At 46.2% G+C, this 12918-nt stretch overlaps 1 protein-coding gene across 5 annotated transcripts in view; it reads right to left on the bottom strand.

Annotated features, from left to right (window-relative positions):
• apbb2b (amyloid beta (A4) precursor protein-binding, family B, member 2b) overlaps positions 1–12918 on the bottom strand; it is a 42210-nt gene that overhangs the window by 22787 nt on the left and 6505 nt on the right. For all 5 annotated transcript variants that reach the window (XM_076091012.1, XM_076091015.1, XM_076091016.1 and 2 more), the window contains exons 2-4: positions 4152–4261; positions 2688–2755; positions 210–1296 (exon numbers count right to left, since the gene is read on the bottom strand). In XM_076091012.1, the coding sequence (XP_075947127.1) occupies positions 210–1275 (1066 nt within the window). In that variant the 5' untranslated portion in view covers positions 1276–1296; positions 2688–2755; positions 4152–4261. The remainder of the gene's footprint in view (positions 1–209; positions 1297–2687; positions 2756–4151; positions 4262–12918) is intronic.

The raw sequence follows: 12918 nt of genomic DNA, 5'->3' as shown, positions 1-12918 counted from the left end.
CACACGCACACGCACACGCACACGCACACGCACACGCACACGCACACACGCACACGCACACACGCTTGGTCCCCATATATAGAATGGTACATTGCAACACAGGAGGGAAAATAACAAGCCAGAGTCGCCGGCACACACTCACATGAAAACTAAATGTCGGCGGCTGTGAAACTGTCTTTCTGGAACGTGTTTTGTGTCAATGGGCGTACCTGTCTCCTCCGGGGAGTTGCTCTCCTGGGACAGAGTGGTCCAGCTCAACTCTTCGTCGCTGGGGTTCAGATTCTGGATGCGGTTCAGAGCGCAGTCCGTCTTTGCCCCCGTCCGTCTGTCCTTCTTTGTCTCCGGTGAGGAGGAGGAGGAGCAGGAGGAGGAGCAGGAGGCCACGGAGAGCAGGGGCGCGTCCTCCTGGCTGGCGTGCTTGGGTGGCGAGGGCGGAGGGGGCACCGGCGAGTCCTTGCCGCCCGATCTGAGGAGCTTGAGGTTGGAGCGGAGGTCGGAGATGAGCTCCAGGCCCGGAGAGACGTCGCACTTCTGCGCGGGAGACTCGCTCCGCACCGACAGCAGAGGTTTCTTCTCCCCGTCTTCCTCCTCCTCCTCCGCCACCGCATCCTCTCCGTCCTCCTCAATCTTCATCTTTGACATCACCTCCTTCTCAGACAGGATGCTGATGTCATTGCTCTCCTCTGCGTCGATGTTCAAGTCAAAGTCTGTTGTCGTGTTGCCGTTCAGTTTGAGCTCTACGGTCGCGTTAACGTCACAGTCCATGTCTGATTCACTTTTCTGCTCGGGCTCCGCGTCGGTGTTTGAGAGCAGCTCGACCTCCTCGTCCTCGTCCTCCTCCCGGTCGTTATTGGTGAGAGCGTGACCCTCATCCTCCTCGGCCGCGTTGACATTGAGCTCATCCGCCATAGCCTCGGAATCCAGGTCCGTCGTGTTCTTGTTGTGATCCTGACCGGCTTTGCGCAGCTGGTTCGCTCCGTTCTTGGCCAGTTTGGGATTGTTTGGGGTCGGGGACCGCGATGGGGAAGACGGCGAGGATGAAGACGGCGAGGATGAAGACGGCGAGGATGAAGACGCCGCTGCCGCCGCCTCCCCGAGGCCCATCGCGGCCTGGATGCTAGTGAGCGCGTACTTTTTACGACACTTGGGAGGGGTGGCGGAGCCCTGCCGGACGACGTCGCCGCTCAGCAGCTGGTTGTGCGAGGAGCGAAGGCTGAGCGAGGTGGGAGGCGTGGCGGCCGGGCAGTTGCGGTTGGTCACGTCCACCGACATCATCGCGGCACGAGACGGGGTCCCCTGAAAGAGGGGGAGAGCGGGAACATGAGCACAACACAGTCAGCTTTCAGTCTCATTGCTTACTGAGGATATGTTCCAATATTGAAAAATGTTATTGTTTATTGTCATGCACCAATCACCAAGCCTAAATCTTTGTATGTGTAATATATTTAGCAATAAACCGTTTCTGATGCAAATATTCACTATTGGCTCTCTACATGAGAAAGAGTTAAAGAACAGATGTTTAAGTTTACAGTCTTTAAAGGGGCAAAAAGGAAAGAAATATAATGCTGGCCTGCAAAATATACAGTGTTTACTATACATTTTTAAACCCAATTGAAAAAAGAAAAAAGCTACAGTCGTGGATAAACAATGATGCCTAACCTCGGGCTGTTTTTCTTCTGGTTTGGTTCGCACAATCACAGAAATGTAACTTCTCATCCTAGAGCTATAATTAGACACTCAAGCATGCTGAACGCATGAAAACATCCTTTCAAGAAAAGTTGGGTTTTCTTGACTACAAACCCAATGAAAAGATCAAAACTACTAACAAGTGTTGCCTGTTAAGCCGAAGCCTGACGCGGTGTATACTTTCCCTCCTGGTTCTCTAAATACTAGTGCACCAAATCCACAGCTGGAAATAGTACCCAACAAACACACTATTTATCCTGTTTGAGTAGTGTTTGCTAAAAACTACAGTACCCAGCTGTTCCAGGAGAACCACGGACAAAGGGGGTCACGGTAGGGATAGGAGAGTATATCGAGAGAACGCAGGGTTGGTTTTTGGCCTTCTGAGTGGGATGTGTTGACGATAACTAAAGTGCAGACTACTGCCAGGCTTACATTCTACATTCCTGAGAAATGTCACCGTAGAGCAGCGATGGAGAACCACTCAGCATGAAGAGCTCTGAGTATGGAGGGTTATTTCTATTCCGACTGACTGCTGAGCACAGCATGCGTGAAAAGCATGTGTGTGAAAGTGTGTGTGTGAAAACGTGTGTGTGAAAGCATGCGTGTGAAAGTGTGTGTGTGTGTGTGTGTGTGTGAAAGCGTGTGTGTGTGTGTGAATGTGTGTGTGAAAACGTGTGTGTGAATGTGTGTGTGTGAAAGCCTGTCTGTGAAAGCGTGTGTGAAAGCGTGCGTGTGAAAGTGTGTGTGTGTGTATGTGTGAAAGTGTGTGTGTGAATGTGTGTGTGTGAAAGCGTGTGTGTGAAAGCGTGTGTGAAAACGTGTGTGAAAGCGCATGTGTGAAAGCGTGTGTGTGAAAGCGTGTGTGAAAACGTGTGTGAAAGCGCGTGTGTGAAAGCGTGTGTGTGTGTGTGAAAGCGTGTGTGTGTGAAAGTGTGTGTGTGAAAGCGTGTGTGTGAAAGCGTGTGTGTGAAAGCGTGTGTGTGAAAGCACGTTTCTCGTACCTGACAGGAGGTCAGCCGTGGACCGGCGCTGGTCACGGTTCAGGGTTTAGTGGTGCTCAGCTGCAGATCTGAACACCACAGAAGAAAAATAAAGAAAATAACGATCAGAAGAAGAATGCAGAGAATTCTTGGTACTCCTTGGGTTGCCCTCGGAGACCACATCCACTCGTGTAGAAACCCGACTACAGCTGGTTTCTATGGAGACGACATAACACAGTGAAGGGACTCCAGACACTGTGACAATCAGAAAAAAGAGGCATTCAAGGACCTCAGACAGAGAGGTAAACAATTGGTGGGGGCTGTTTGTTCGGTGAAGAATTGCTCATCTGACTGTACACACGTGATCAGCCACTGAACGTACAGAGGACAGTGCTTTCCCTGTCAATCCAAATCAAGAGTATTTCTTTCAATACGTTTTTCGGGGTCTTCCCTGTTTAGCAGTGATGCTAAGGTAGCGGCACACAGAAAGGTGCTGCCAACCTGGATATGATATGCGTTTAGTTTGGAGTTTGGAGTTCATCCAAACCAGTGGTCCCCAACCCCAACCGGGCCGCACAGAAAGAATAAATATTATATTATATCCGTTTTATTGATTATCAGAGTCTGAAAGAAGTTTTATTTTGAAAAATGACCGGATTCTCTGGCAATTTCATCCGCCTGTGCCTCTTGACATGTCAAGACGCTTGTCTCGGTCACGTGATACGTTACCTCAAAAATTAAGCCCGCAAACTAGCGAAAATGAGTAAATAACTTTTGGAGAGCTTCTTTGCAAAGAGGGAAAGGCCACTAAGGAGACAGAAGAAGAGCCGACAACTTCCAAGACAATGAAAGCTTCATTTAACAGACAATATCAGGAGTCTGATTAAATATCAGGAGTAATTCTGACGAACCAAGCCCGCTCTGTATATGTGGCGACAGAGGAAGATCAGCTGCTGGAGATTGTAAATGACGGTGGCCTTAAAAGTATGTTTGAGACAACAACTCTGCTGGTGTTTGGATTAAAATCAAGGCTGAATATCCTGAGATCGCCACTAAAGCACTGAAAACCCTGCTTCCATTTCACACATCCTCTTTGTGAAGCAGGATGTTCTGCAGTGACGGCAATCAAAACAAAATTAAGAAGTAGACTGGACATAAGGAACACAATTCGGGTGTCATTGTCTCCCATTACCCCCAGATGGGACCGTCTCGTTGCAGCATTATTGTGAGTTGTATTTATTTATGCATTTTATATTTGTTTTCATGCCGGTCGTATCATTTTATTTCGTCGTATTCTTCCGCCACACCTTGAAGGCCGTGAAAATATTGTCTTACATGAAACCGGTCCGTGGTGCAAAAAAGGTTGGGGACCTCTGATCCAAACAACAACAAGGCCCCAATTTAGCTAAGGGCTCCACCTTAGATTTTACATTAAAATAAAACATACCAAGTTGAAATAAGCCCTTTACGCAGCTGCGGACTTACCGGAGACCTAAGGATTGTGGGAAACTCCAGGATGTCGCGCGTCCATACTGGTAGCCAGTGGTTGTCTTTTTCTCATCCAATCACGGGGGCTTCGGCGAGGCAGCGTTGTCCTGAGGGAGAAGACCAACATAAAACAAGATTAATGAGAGAGAGGGGGGGAAGAGGACTGCAGGACACCAGCGAGACAAATAATAAAGAAGCATTAATTATTTACAACCTCGATCAAACACTAATACACAAGGTGTGTGTGTGTGTGTGTGTGTGTGTGTGTGTGTGTGTGTGTGTGTGTGTGTGTGTGTGTGAACATGGGGCTCATTTTGTATAGAGCTCATATTTCTTTCTTTGGTGCAACCCTTCACTGACTGGAACCATCGTAAACTTAATGCCACAGGAGACTTGTAAACACACACACACACACAGACACACACAGACACACACACACACACTACTGCATAATGCAGTCGAGACTCGTGGACAGTTTCTCACCAACACACAACCGCTATGAGTAGTGGAGGGAGCGATAATAAGCATAGTCAGAATAGACCGTAAGATTCCACTTCTCCCCGGCTGAGTGGCTGGAAAAAAAACACCTGGAATGATTTGGAGGAATGAAATGTCATCCCAATCACATGGATCCGTCAGCTAAAGTATGAGCTGACACTGACCAGTGCAAGGATATTACTCCAAATGACGAGTAATTAATCAACCTTGTTTAAAGAGCCAATCAATTACAGCCACAAATCCCCTGCAGCCGTGAACGCAACAGTGTGCCGATGACTGCGGGAACATTCAGACATTTAAGTGCACGAAGATCGAGCTTTCATCAGGGTTTTGGTAATCAGGCAAATCCTCAGTTGGCAAACGGCAGTGAATGTTACTGGCCCAGACACTGAAACTGATCAGCTAGCTGTTTTAAATGCAGCAAAGTGGAGATTTACCCCACACTAATTGCTCTCATTTGTCTACAATGTGACAGAATTCAGTGTTATGATTCATATGAAAAAAGAAAGGAATGAAAAGTTCTAGTCAGTGGACAGAATGGCGAAGGAAAGCATTTGAATCCCTCATCTGTCAAGCTACCTGCAGTGCTTTGCGTGAGCTGTTGCTTCCCTGGAGGAGAGTTTAGTGATTAATAGTTTGTCCCCTTCAATAAATAAGGCATTAATAATGTTGCTATGTAATTAGCCGAGCTATATATTTATGGCATTTTGCATGCTTAGTGGATCCATCGCATCTTGTCATAAGTACACTAAGCAAATACAGTTTAAGCTACTGTTTTCAAGCCTGTGGATAAATGGCAACATCAGGCCACGTGTCATGTCATCAAGCTGTGCACATTTAGAGAGAATCAAAATGCTAATTGTTTTTATTGCCAACTCCCAAAAATGTTCACTTAAAGATAGAATAAATAACAATGAATCTCCAGGCCTACATGACCTTTATTTTTTTTCCAGTTTATGTAACTACTCAAAGTTATGAATAGTGCATACTTATATGAGTACTGAACCATTTGACTGTGTGTTGGTAAGCAGTGTCCAAAATTACCGATGGTCCCTCCTACCTAGTGCTCCAATGTTATGCTGAAGCAGCCCAGTTTCTTATCAGGTTGGGAAATAGTCACAAAATGCAATCTATTGATTTTGTGTACATGGACGACAATTGGTCAAAGCTAGTGACGTAGCATAGAATTATAATTAATAGAATAGACCAGAGTTCCACACCGCGTTGTAGTTTTGTTGCCTCAACCTAAACGTTCGTAAACATTTTCCTTAACTTAACTACGTGGTTTTGTTGCCTACACCTAATGTCCGTGACCGTTTTCGTAAACCTAACTATGTGGTTTTGATGCTAATACATAATGTTCATTTTGTTGCCAAAGCCTAACGTTTGTTTTGTTGCCTAAGCCTAATGTTTGTTTTGTTGCCTAAGCCTAATGTTCATTTTGTTGCCTAAGCCTAACGTTTGTTTTGTTGCCTAAGCCTAATGTTCATTTTGTTGCCTAAGCCTAACGTTTGTTTTGTTGCCTAAGCCTAGTGTTCATTTTGTTGCCTAAGCCTAACGTTTGTTTTGTTGCCTAAGCCTAGTGTTCGTTTTGTTGCCTAAGCCTAATGTTTGTTTTGTTGCCTAAGCCTAGTGTTCGTTTTGTTGCCTAAGCCTGACGTTTGTTTTGTTGCCTAAGCCTAACGTTTGTGACCGTTTTCCTAAACCTGTTCCGAGCAACACGAAAAAAAACATTTGTGTCCCTTGTACATAAAAACAATAGATTGTATTTCGTGACTATTTCACAAACTGCCATGAGACTGTTTGTACATACGTACTCTTTCTCTCACAATAGAAACAAGACTTCATACAGTAGATGCAATGAACTTTGCTCTCTCGTTGACATATTTCGCTGACTTCATGCATACAGAGTCTTTTAATAGAGTGGAACCATGATGTCGAAGCAGAGAAAATAAATCCACTCCTTTTTAGGTTGAAAGACTAAACTACACATTTGCACTACGGACCATTTGCAACAGAAACAACCGGGTATTCGAAGGCAATATAATGGTAACTGGATTTGCATGTATACAGCACCTTCATAGTCGTCAACATTCACCCATTCACACGCACTCAGGTTCAGCGTCTTCCCAAGGACACAAGGACATGTGGAGTGGAGGAGTCTGGGATCGAACACCCGATCCAGAGAGGACACACCACAAGGCTATTTTGCTGTATATTTGTTAATAAATGTTTTGCAGTATGAATAATGAATACTGCTGGACATAGTAAGATTTTAAAAGATTATTAAAGATTGAAGATTTTCCAGAGACCCCACAGAACTTTGCTGCCGAGGCTTTCTGAGAGTCTCTCACATTTTGCACACAGCTGGTTCGTTCATCCCACATACCGAAGAACACTTGATCTGCCAAAGCAACGGTCTTATACTGAGCCAATACTGTTTACGGATACAATAGACACATCTGGTTTGTCTGGCAACACTAGCTGTTACACAGACTTGTGGTAAAAAGGTAAACCATCTGAAGAGCAGCTGTATAATTTTGACCTGAAATCAGATGTGTGTACTGTAATGGATTTTCTCTAATGGTTTAAGCATAGACTACAAGAGAGATGTCATGTCAGAAGTCTTTCGGTCCTGAAAAATAGCAATAAAAACGTTGCATTCTGGGATTACAAATGACAGGGCGTGCAGCTTGGTTCCCTGAATCCTGCTGCGACAAGTCTGCATACCTGGGAACAGCGAGAAAGTATTTGTATGAAGGGGTGTCTGTCTACACTAACAACTTATGAATCATTTCCCGTGACATGTTGCTGCTGACTTGGCTTTACCGGTTGGATGTGGTATGTGTAATCGCGGTCTACCACCCTCCCCTTAGTACAAGAGTCATTGCTGGTGGTACTGTGTTTAAGGGTGTTCACAGTTATATTAAGTGAACAGTTTATGGAATTATAGTGCTTTTATTATAACCAGTCCCCCATTCATCCTGTAGATTAAGTATAAAGATAATAGAAGGTTTTTGGTCAGCCACCTGACCTCAGTATATCTAAGCATGCGTTTCCCTTGCTGATGTCCCAACTGAAGGCACAAAGACCCCCAAAACATGCAATAGATTGTTTGTAATCACGTGACTATTATGATGTAATTCAGATGGAGGGCAGGAAGTGAAGAACCTATATACTGAGCGAATTGGAAATGGAGGAAAGTGAACACATAAAAGGGTTGGTTGAACCTGCACGCAGCAGAAACACATATTGGATGTGATCCCTACAAAATGAAGAAGAGCGATATTTCCCACAACTTGACCGATTTGCCCGGTGTGGAGGAGACAGTACAAATGACCTCGTCCTCCAGACCTCCTAATACACAGCTTACAACTATTTTGTGTATGGTGGGGCCCACGACCTCGGAACCTTTGGCACCTACTTTACCCACGATGCAACTCAACTGCCGAGATTTGGGTGTGTTATGCCAGTGAACAGCCAATGTGGCTTTCAAGACACTGGCCTCAGGCAGAGATGAGGTCCAGATTTTGATCACTTTAAAACTTGCAGTCTTTATAGCTACAGTTGGTGACTAATATTAACAATAACTTTGTTATATTTGCTCAGACTGTCACTATATCCTGCCAGTTGTAGATGAGACAGATAATCTGTGAATAAAGACCTAAAACACTTGACCTCTTTCTTTACAGTGATTGTACAAAGGCAATAAAGTAGGCCATGAATATGAGCTATGAGTTTACAGATAATTACAATCCCTCCTCGGCATAGTGGAGGCCGGTTACACTAGTTTATTTTTTATTATTCTTCACAGTTCATGTTGTTTGTACGCCCTCTGTCGTGTCGGAGAGTAATGCAACGAACAGGGCATTGAGCATTAACGCATCCTCGGAGCTCACGCGCCGTCTACAGAAGTATAAACAAAGAGAAACGCTGCTATCGGTATTGACAAGATTACCGTCGGTGGGCGGTGGTTGGTTTTTGGCTCGACTGTTTTCAAGATCTGTAAACATACTTTGATGTGCAAAATGGGTGGAGGTGCCCTTTAAAAGGTACCACTTTAACCTCATCCCGACTGTTTCAAGCCCAGTGTGCTGGAGTAGAGCCTTGATGACACAAATGTGTCTCTGGCCAAACACTAACTACAGACCGCTCTGGAGTTGCATAACAACTTTTTTTTTTTCCTACAGACACGGATGTGAAACGTAAAGCTTTTGACACTCGGGTGGAGCTCCAGCTCGGCGGCAAGTAGGCACTAAAGCTGTGACTTCCAGTACCGACGGCATCTGGACATGGCCTCTAATTGGACGGGACGACAGCGATCGTGGTGTCTGTTCTGGGCTTCCTGCAGTCCTGTGCAGCGGACAGGGGGGACGGGTCTAGGCATGATTACAGGGCCCCTCCAGTGGGCAGGGCAGCGCTGACAAAACAGAGACAAACACTCATTCACACACACGAGTAGTAAATATGAGGGTGAACCTTCCAAACTGACAGAGGGAGGAGGGTAATCAGATCTAGGATGTGTCACAGCATGACGGTTTGACCTTTGACTCCTGACCCTCTGGCTAACCCACCGAGTGTGTGCTGTTGCATGTGCGTGTTGTTACTGTGGTATATAATGTTAGGTGTGTTGGGGGGGAGGGGTCTGGCTCCACCAAAGAATGGAGGGAGCAGCTGCGAACACTCCACCACTCACTCTCTCTTTCTTTTCCACCACCAGACTCTGGACGAGCGAGGAAGAGGCGGATTGCTTTCTTGAACATTCATGAGCCAAGTGGACTCCTGCCAGCAGGTCGACAGACCTCTCATCCTTCCTTCCCCGCCCTTTCCCCTCTCAAGGCTCCTCGCCAGTCCAGTTCCTCTGCTAATCCCACCTGACTTTTACCTCTTTCCTTTATCCCATTCTCTTTGGCCGTTTCCTCTCCTCTACCTCTCCTACGTTCATCTTCTACCTCTCACACCCCCCCCCCCCCCCCCCCCCCACACACACACACACACCTCCTCTTTCCTTTGTCTAGAAGAGAATTGCTGTCTTTTCTCATTAAAAGTAAAGAAGGTCTGTAAACTCTCATAAAACCACCCGTTTCGCTCTACAAACCCCTGATTTACAGTCCCCCCCCTCCCCCTCCTGCTCTCGTCTCCCCCTCTGCCTGTAAGGAACCCCATCTGTTGCCAAATAAAAAAGACTGACTGAAAAAGCAAAACTGTCACAGTTAAGAGGCCGGGGCCCGTCGGAAAGATAAAACAAAAACGGACGGATTCGCGGCAACGAGGGACGGCGTGCAGAATAGAAAGTGCAACTGGGTGTTGTTGTTTTTTCTAACTTTTTTGGATGAGGATGTGAACGTGTCAACCAGCTCGTAAAATAGCAGGCAACCGTCCCAGATCTCCCCTGGCTTTATTGTCATTGGCTGCAGACAGAGTGGGCCGGACCCTCATGTAGCTGCAAACGGCCTCCACAAACCAGGCTGAGAGGTTAGCAACACTGCTAACCAAACACATGTAGCTGGAGAGCTCTTCACATTCCAACCACTAGTGTGGCCATATGCTATTATTATTATCACTTTTTGGGGGTAAAAAAATGTAAAAATAAATAAAACAAAGGCAGATCGCTACATTATGTCTACACAGACTATTTAACTCCCTGTATCAATCACAGTTGATTTGAAGCCCGTTTCACTGTATATAAATCTCTAAACAGCTTTAGGACCGGCCTCCACTGCAGACTCCATGTTGTTTTATGTGCCTATTTGTTCACTCGGATCCCAAACTGCAGGTTTGTTTTATGACCAGAAGCACAGCCATGAGAAAAGTGGCGATGCAGCATTTTCAAATGACAGAGTATGTTTATATATTAGGGTTATTCTTAGTCACCTCATATGAAGAGCTACATATTTTGCAGCTACTAGCAAATCAAAATTAATTGATAAAAAAAAAAACATCAATCAGCCCGACACAAAGCTAACAGATGGCTGGTGACTGGTCTATTCTGGACATATTATTATATATATAGATATATTTCTCCAAGCTCACTGTGTGGAGTGTGTTTGTGTGTGTGTGTGTCCACAAAACAAGGAAGAATCAGGTAGGAAAACAATAGCCATCTACAGGATCTGGTTTCCAGAATAACAGCGGAAGGGGAGGCCCAGTGTGTGTGTGTGTGTGTGTGTGTGTGAGAGAGAGAGAGAGAACATCCATATATTGTTGATAGCGGGAAATTACTGAGACACAGTGACAAAACTCTGAGACTGCAGCTTAAACAAACAGTCTTGTATACAGACAAACACACACAAACACACACACACACACACACACACACACAGAGTTCTGTGGCCGTACGTCGTCCTCGCAGCAGCAGTGTACGGACAGAAATAGCTCTACTGTGATACCTCTTTATTCACGCTGCAGTTTGACGTCCACCCAGTGGATGTACTGTACACATACTGTTGAAAGGTATCATTTCTCCTCCGGCGCGGTTTCCACGAGCGGGAGAGCGAGAGACAGAATGACCACAAAAGAAAAGGAGAGCAGTGAGGAATTTCCAGGGTGTGCCAAAAGAATCTCAGGCATGTCTCTCTTTTCAGGGGGGGTGGGGGGGGGTCAAGGCAAAAACCTCTAATTGGTCAACAAAGGTTACAGACAAAACACACACACACACACACACACACACACACACACCCACACCCACACAGAGCTCTTGGAATTGGAGGTTGCATGTGTGGACAGGTTCCATCCACTGACCCTGAGCAGACTGAAGGGCCACGGCAGTGGAACACAAACAAGGTGAGAGTGAGCGGCCTTTATATAGTTACTGCCTATATTTAAATGAAGACCACCGGGGGCAACAGAGCGTTCTGTAACAGCCTCTCACCACACACCCACACACACACACACACACACACACACACACACTCTCAGACTTTGGAATCCTATGACGTGTGGAAAAAAGAAAAGAAACGTTTCAGAAACAGAAGCCCAGGGATGAATTTCCTGGATTTGGGAAGCTTGGTAGCAAGTTAATCCTACCCCCTACCCCCCACTTATTCCCCCCCCGCCCCGGTTCCCAGCCCCTCTCTTCCTGTGGGTGGGTGAGGGGAGGTCGAGGGAGGGGAAGAAAAGAGCGCGCCCCGCCGAAACAGAGCCGAGCGCAGCGAGAGGAGGGAAGTCCCATTTCAGTCCCTCCGTGGGACACACGTGAGCCGGTCGTGTGGCCAGCGCGACTTCACCGCGATGAGACGACGGCTCCTTCCTGGACGCGATGCTGAGGCCACACAAGCTGTGCCAGGAGTAGAGACAGGGAGCAACAAGTAGAGCCACGTCCAGTAGAGTTTTTACATAGTTCAGAGTTCAGGAGTGTCATGTTGACATTCAAATGATTCTCTGTCTCTCTGTGTCTCTCTGTCTCTGTGTCTCTGATTCAGAGACTCCGGCGACTGGTCGTGGGCCCGCAGCGCTGCTTCACATTTTCCACACAGTCTAATACGTGTCATGATCCGGTTCTCCTCCACCTGATGGTCATGCTGCTCGGTGGAGCAGCGACGTTCACCCGTCCACGTAAACCCTGTTTCACAGCGTAGTCCAGAGGAGTCCCGCTGCTCTCTCCCCTCAGAAAGATTTTACAAATCGTTGTAACGCCGTCATCGGCCAAGTACTATCTCCACCAAAAAGCAGACAGGGAAAACAAAAAGGGTGTCTTCTTTTGTATGCTAACCACCTTTTATTTGAAGACGTTCATTTTACCAACAGTTTGAGTTAAGATAATATCCAGTAGCGGTTGGGCACTGAGACAATTTAATTCCAATTTCTCCTCCAAATTAAAGGTTTCACACCTGTGCTTGAGTATATAATCCAAACTCGCTAGCGGTCGCTAAGAGTCTCCCCTCTTCTTGCCGAGCAGTCAATTCCAAGCTAGTGTTGGCCGACAGGTAGCCAATCAAATTTGAAACACGCAATGTCAGCCCCACCAGTCATCAAATTTGTGAAATAAAGCAACACTCTGCGCATGTGTATTTATACTTTCCCCACATACAATACACGTTGCATTGTGAGATGGGGGCCACACAGGCCACCGTAGGCCTACTGCGGACGCCACGGATCATCTGAAGCAGCACGACACTGACTACTGAACATGATGACCACATTAAATCCTAACACACATAATATGAAATTTAGGAAGATTCATAGATAATAACTTATGGCAAATAGTAAGCGTTGAGAATTAATAACATAACATAATTTGTATGCCCCACCCACCCCTAATGACCAG

The sequence above is a fragment of the Anarhichas minor genome, unplaced genomic scaffold (genome assembly GCF_050575085.1).
Source record: "Anarhichas minor isolate MPS153535 unplaced genomic scaffold, ASM5057508v1 ptg000014l, whole genome shotgun sequence".
In the NCBI taxonomy this organism is placed as follows: Eukaryota; Metazoa; Chordata; class Actinopteri; order Perciformes; family Anarhichadidae; genus Anarhichas; species Anarhichas minor.
The sequence above is the reverse complement of the archived record's forward strand: the minus strand, read 5'-3'. Positions and strand labels throughout refer to the sequence as shown.